This window comes from Protobothrops mucrosquamatus, unplaced genomic scaffold, assembly GCF_001527695.2.
Source record: "Protobothrops mucrosquamatus isolate PMUCROS unplaced genomic scaffold, P.Mucros_1.0 scaffold816, whole genome shotgun sequence".
NCBI classification, from domain to species: domain Eukaryota; kingdom Metazoa; phylum Chordata; class Lepidosauria; order Squamata; family Viperidae; genus Protobothrops; species Protobothrops mucrosquamatus.
Genome location: NW_015387079.1, coordinates 410,091 through 417,102, shown reverse-complemented (window position 1 = coordinate 417,102; position 7,012 = coordinate 410,091). Strand labels below are relative to the sequence as shown.

Here is a 7,012-nt window from a genome sequence, read left to right as displayed (position 1 = left end):
CCCTGTTGCTAGTTAGCCAACCAGCAACGGGCATGAAACTGTATGCAGATGGAGAAAGGCAATCACCCTTAATGGGCGATCAATGGTGAAGGGCAATCACCCTTAATGGGCGATGAATGGTGAAGGGCAATCACCCTTAATGGGTGATCAGGATATGCATAGGGGATTAAGGGGGGGGGAATACAGAGAACACAACAGCCTCCACTCACCTTCAAAGACATTCCACATAAAACAATTCTGCCAGTTGTTACACAATGATGCCATAACCATGTACCATTAAGGAAAAAACTCCTAAAGTTACTCAGTCGATATTTTGCATAATGTTTCTGCATAGCACAAAATGTCAATGTTATCAAATGTTAGTTCTTCCTAGGACCCACTGTGTTTACCTTCCAATAATTCAAAATGCATTCTCTGAAGTGAGGTTAATAAATATTATTCACAGATTCCTAGCTAATATTTATTTATAAATTACTCTTCTGGATATACTGTATGAATGCTTAGCTAGAGACTTACAAATTAATCAGTGAGGAGGCAATCAAAATTAGTCTTTAAAATTCTGGCAGGTTTTTATAATGTTTAGACAGTTTTTATTCTCACTATTATGGAATACTAATTACATTTCAAAATGTTTCCACTATGCTGAATAGATAAATTTTATTAATTTTATCAATAAAACATATGGTAAGTGAAAACTTGCACTCTGTGATACAGAGTTTAATTTCGTTTTGGTCCTAAAAAGAATGAGATAAAATTGCCATGCCATAGCTTTATGATTTCAATAAAACAGCAACAGCAGCAGCAGCAGCAGCAGCAACAACAACAACAACAACAACAATAATAATAATAATAATAAAATCAATGGTTGTACCAATAGTAATAGGAGCACTATCCAAAGGGCTGCCTAGATACATGGAGATTTTGAACTTATCAGATCTGAATATTCTGACTTTGCAAAAAACCATCCTACTCGGAACTGCCTATATACTCAGACGTTACCTAACAGTTCTTAGATTAGATTAGGGCTTGAACTGTTAAGTTTTTACCAGTCCCAGACTGTGAATTGAATTGAAGATTAAATCTTAAATAAAAATAATAATAATACACCATTGGCATTGATAAATGCGCCATCAGTCAATTGCAAAAAACGGTTTTACTGGGAACAGCTTCCATCCTGCGGTGATACCTGTAACACCATCAAACATCCAGATCTGCCTATTCCAGGTCCTTGGTAAGGACTCGATAGATAGACAAAAATGCCAAACCCAGTCTGAACATCTGGCTGACTGTGCGATGATCAATAATAATAATAATGTGGAACTTTTGAATCCAAATAGACAGACATTTGGCTCACATGTAATGCATGAATTGAAGAGAAATAGTTAGAAAAAATTACAAAATACCATAATCTGCAAATTGAGGTTGAGTGATTATGGAAGAAGAAATCAATGGTTGTACCACTAGTAATAGGGGCCCTTGGAGCAATACCCAGAGGGCTGCCTAGATACATGGGAATTTTGAACTTATTAGACCTAAATATTCTGACTTTGCAAAAAACCACTTTACTCAGAACTGCCTATATACTGAGACATTACCTAAACAGTTCTTAGGTCCTTGGTTAGGACTTGAAGTGTTAAGTTTTTACCAATCCCAAACTGTGAATTGAATTGAATATTAATAATAATAGATTGTCCTTGACTAATGTAAAACATAATATTGTATCAGATAATTCAATAATTGATCTAGGGTTCAAAGTCTAAAAGCGCAATCATCTGGACAAGAAATTAAATAATATAATCTGACATTTCAAATATAATCTGACATTTCTATAGGACTACAGAGTGAACATTTTTTTGAGGCAGCAGTGGAACGACTCCCGTCTTGCTTATAGTGAATACCCTGATGACTCCTTGGATTTGGATCCATCAATGTTGGACTCTATTTGGAAACCTGATTTATTCTTTGCCAACGAGAAAGGTGCAAACTTCCATGATGTTACCACAGACAACAAGCTTCTAAGGATTTCCAAAAATGGGAAAGTATTATATAGTATCAGGTAAACCACTATATGTACATGTTGGGCATATTCTTGGTTTTTGAAAAATATGTCGTAGATCACAGAATGGAATTTCAATATCCAGCTGAGGTTTGAATCCAATAGGGCAGAAAAAATGTCTCCACTATGCTTGGCTTTCTCTTCTCAGATGAGAAAAAGCATCATCATTAAAACCATCAAGGATTGATAAGATATAAAAGAAGCTTGCTGCTCCAAAACCACATTCCCATCTTCATGAGTTGGGAGTGCACAAGCTTACACTTGTGTAAATTGCATTTCAAAGCAAAAAGAAAATGTAGCCTACTATATGCCTGAAAGCATGCCCCATGTGCTAGTATTGGGCTACTAATAATTTAATTTTTACAATGGAGCCTTCCAGATAGAAAGTACACTTAAATTATGAAGCTAAATTAATAATTTCTATACAGGTAGTCCTTGATTTGCAACAGTTCATTTAGTGACTGTTTAAAGTTACAACAGCACTCAAACAACTGACTTATGACCATTTTTCCCAGTTACAACCTTTGCAGCATCCCCATGATCATGTGATCAAAATTCAGATGCTTGGCAACTGGTTCATATTTATGATGGTTGCAGTGTCCCGGAGTCATGTGATCAACTTTTGTGACCTTCTGACAAGCAAAGTCAATGGGGAAGTCAGAATCACTTAACACTAGTAACTATGTTACTAACTTATGAACTGCAGTGATTCACTTAACAACTGAGGCAAGGTCATAAAATGGGGCAAAACACACTTAACAAATGTCTCACTTAACAACAGAAATTTTGGGTTCAATTGTGGTTGTAAGTTGAGGACTACCTGTATTCTAATTTTTTCTCTTTCTTGCTGCAATATTTTTTATCACCTGGAAGCTACATATTTATTTAGTGAAGAATTTGAAACTATAATCCAAAATCTCACGAATTCTTCTTAGATGCAATAAAGATTTAAGAATTTCATCCATACAGAAAACCCCCCCCCCATTTCAGTGTATTTTCTACTTTATCTGCTACAGTTTCTGATTTTATTTATGTGAAGAAAAGCTAATTAATTTTAACCCAAGTCCTAAGATCCTTTTTTAGGTGCACGCCAGGGACAAGCAAATGCTAGTTTTGTGAACTATTGTTGCGTTGTTGTAATTGTTGCATTATTGTAGTTATTGCATTCCAATGGTCATTATAGGTTGGATACTGATGTAATACCATTACTGGTTTACTGAAGACAGAGACAATATTTTAAGTGGTGTTTTGAGTTTTCAGAGAGTTAGGTTTTTTTTCTCATAAACTTTTTTAGGTATAGGAAGCATATTAGGAACTTTTACTCCTTCAAAAAAAAAAATCAGCAGAAATCACATCATCATTGCTTTATGGATTAGGCTATATTCTAGTGGCACAATCTCCGGGGATTTGGAAACCATACAAAGCAATTTAAGTTGTTTACAGAACAGATAGAAACAAATAATAAGGATAAATAAAAAGAGAATCAGGATGAATTCTAAGGTTAAACCTACAATTGTGGCTCTACATATTGGATAGAATTCAGTATTATTTAATTGTGCCCTCTGCTCAGATTATGGAAGGCCTGGTCGAGGCTTAGAAAATCCAAAAAGCTATGGTCAAAATAAAAGATTAAAGAACTTCATCTCCTAAATCTATTCTCTCAATAATTTTAGAACTGCTTCTAACAGACATAACTACTCAACATAACCTATTAATTCCAACTCAGCAGTCCAACTCTGAGATAATGTCTTCACTCTGTCTGAGACATCTTTTGAGTTATCTGTCTAGACCAGAGTTTCTACGCTGGCTGGGGAATTCTGAGAGTTGAAATCACACATCTTAAAGTTGCCAAGATTGAGAAATGCTGGTCTAGACTACAATCCAAGGATTAAGCAGTCTCCCTTCTATTTAGCTTTTAAGGCCAAAGTTAGCTAGTTGGGGTTAGAGGATCTCTCTGCAGGGATTTATACTATGCCTATGACTATCAGAAACACAATCTCACGTTGTTATTTTTTGTTTATATATTTATATACAAATATAATTATTAATCTTATCTGTTGGGTGGAGCACCCAGTCTACCAAATATAAATCAGTCTGTTCTGTGTTTCGCTCCAATCTAGGAGAATGTTTTGCAGACAGATGTCACATACTGTGAATACTGTAAATTCAAAATTTTGTGGCTGACAAAGAGTTAGTGGGAGACTAGTATAGCTATTTCAAGCTCTTTTCAAGCTATACTAGTCTCCCACTAACTCTTTGTCAGCCACAAAATTTTGAAGATATAATTATTATATGGTTACATAACTATACTTGCATTTTATTAAATTCAGTATGTTTTATCTAGCAATAAACCCAAATCCAAAAATGCAATTAACTGACTTTCTGTATGAGAAAAGTTAATGAGGCACAAACATGTTTATTCAGTGTGATATTCTTTCAAGATATATCAACAGCCACAGAGTGAATGACCACCTGAATTCTCAGTAGAAGTAAAAGTGCTGTTACTTAACAGTGCTATTTTCACCTGTTTAGAATAGAATAGAGCTGGAAGGGACCTTGGAGCTCTTCTTGTCCAGCCCCTGTTCAAGCAGGAGAACCTATACCATCTCAGACAACTGACTGCCTAGTCTCTTCTTTAAAACTTCCAGTGATGGAGCTCCCACGATTTCTGAAGGCAAGCTGTTTCACTGGTTAATTGTCCTCACTGTTAGAACTTTCTCCTTAAGTTGCTTCTCTCTTTGGTCAGTTTCCAACCATTGTTTCTTGTCCTGCCCTCTGGTGTTTTGGAGAATAGTTGGATGTCCTCTTCTTTGTGGCAGTTCCTCAAATACTGGAATCCTGCTATCATGTTGCTCCTGTTTTTTCTTTTCTTTAGATTAGCCAAACCCAAGTCCTGCAGCCATTCTTCACATGTTTTAGTCTCCAGGCCTTTGATCATCTTAGTTGCTCTTCTCTGAACTTTTTCCAAAGTCTCAACATCTTTTTTGTAGTATGGTGACCAAAATTGGTTGCAGTATTCCAGATGTAGTCTTACTAGGGTTTTATAAAGCAGTACTAATACTTTGCATGAACTTGATTCTATGCCTTTGTTTATACAACTCAGGATTGTATTAGCTTTTTTGGCTGCTGCTGCACACTGCTGGCTCATAGTCAAATGATCGTCCACTAGAACTCCAAGGTCCCTCTCAAAGTTACTGTTTTTGAGCCAGGTCTCACCTAATCTGTACTTATACCTTTGATTTTTCCTGCCTAAATGTAAAACTTTGCTTTTCACCACATTAAAATTCATTTTGTTGGATAGGGCCCATTGTTCAAGTTGGTCAAGATCTTTTTGGATCCTGAGCTTGTCTTCTGGGGTGTTAGCTATTCCTGCAGATTTGATGAGTTCCCCTTCTACTCCATCATCTAAGTCATTTATGAAGATATTGAACAGTACTGGGTCTAAGACTGAGCCTTGTGGTACCCCACTGCTTACCTCTCTCCATGCGGATGTAGTAACATTGAGGACTACTTGCTGAATACAGTTGGTCAGCCAACTACAGATCCATCTGGTGGTGATGTTGTCTATCCCATATTTTTCTAGCATACTAAGCAGCAGGTGTGGTTTACTTTGTCAAATGCCTTACTGAAATCTAAGTATACTATGTCTACAGTATTTCTCTGGTCTACTAATTTAGTCACTTTATCAAATAATGTTTAATTTGAAGGAAAACAGAATGCTCCTGTTTGCTTGAGTGATGCCAGATATATCTTACTAGGAGCAATGGTGCAGTAGTGTGTTATTTGGAATGCAGTTGGATAATTTTTCTGACATTTGTACATGTCACAAAATTAATATACTGCTCAAAAAAATAAAGGGAACACAAACTCCTTCAATTCTATGTTAAAATGTTCCCTTTATTTTTTGAGCAGTATATTTCAAGATGTCATTTCAGATTTCTAAAATGTATATGCTTGGACCAAAGTTAATATGATAAAGTATATATAATAGTTTGTTTTGAATCCAAAGATTAGCATCTCCCTGTTGTGTTCTATTGACCATAAATGCCTCTTTCATAGACAATCAGCATGAAGGAAGCATATTGGAATCTAAACCTTGCAAATATTTACTTTAAGAATTACTCAGTAAAAGGCAGTAGGATGGAATCTGTCTTCCTATTTCTTTTCAATGGATGCAAAACCATATAAAGTAACCTTCTGCATCTCTCAGTATTTCCAGATTCTGGATGATGGCTCTTGCAAATGGCCAATGCAGAGGAAGATTTCAGCAGGTCTGAAATTTGCAGTAATTAAAGATGATCAAAATAAAGCATATCATCGTGCCAGGCATAGCAACCTTTTGGTCTCAGTCTTAAATATTATTTTGGCAGAAAAAGGGAGCCCATTTAAACAGGTAAAAAAGTTTCCTTTATGCCAGAATTTGGTATGAAAAGCTCTAGTCCAAAGAAGAAGGTACAATTTGAAAGGCACATTTAAAACTAAATTTGTGAATTTGATAGTGCTGTACATCTCTGCTCTTCCCAACCTCTCTGTATGAGTTTTCCCCTCATTGCCAGATCCTGCCCCATATATTTGAAAGATCTCTTGGTCTATGTTTTGGTCACAGTCTCAGACCTCCATATTTGTGAGGAGGAATTGTCACTTCCAGTTTAACTCATTGTGCTTGCAGACTTGAGGAATGAGCATTTTGTCAGTGTGCAAGAATTTATGAACTGGAATAGCCATAGCAACAAACCAACCAATGGGAACTGTTATTTAATTGAGACACAGGATTGGCTGTGTGAGGCATGTGATCCAGACTAGGTCTGGGCATGTCTTAGTCTTCCGTGTCCTGATCTCCAAGTTAAGAGTTGTTCTCTACCATTGCCAAGAACTGAATGAAACTGTGTGTATCATGTGTTAGAAGAAAGTCTTCATCCTGGTTCATCCAAGCCGGGAATAAATAAGCAAACATGG

At 36.2% G+C, this 7,012-nt stretch overlaps 1 protein-coding gene across 1 annotated transcript in view; it reads left to right on the top strand.

Annotated features, from left to right (window-relative positions):
- The window catches only part of GLRA2 (glycine receptor alpha 2), a 133,755-nt gene that overhangs the window by 12,825 nt on the left and 113,918 nt on the right, over positions 1 to 7,012 (top strand). Inside the window, exon 5 of the mRNA XM_015818911.1 lies at positions 1,833 to 2,056. Within this exon, the coding sequence (XP_015674397.1) occupies positions 1,833 to 2,056 (224 nt within the window). The remainder of the gene's footprint in view (positions 1 to 1,832; positions 2,057 to 7,012) is intronic.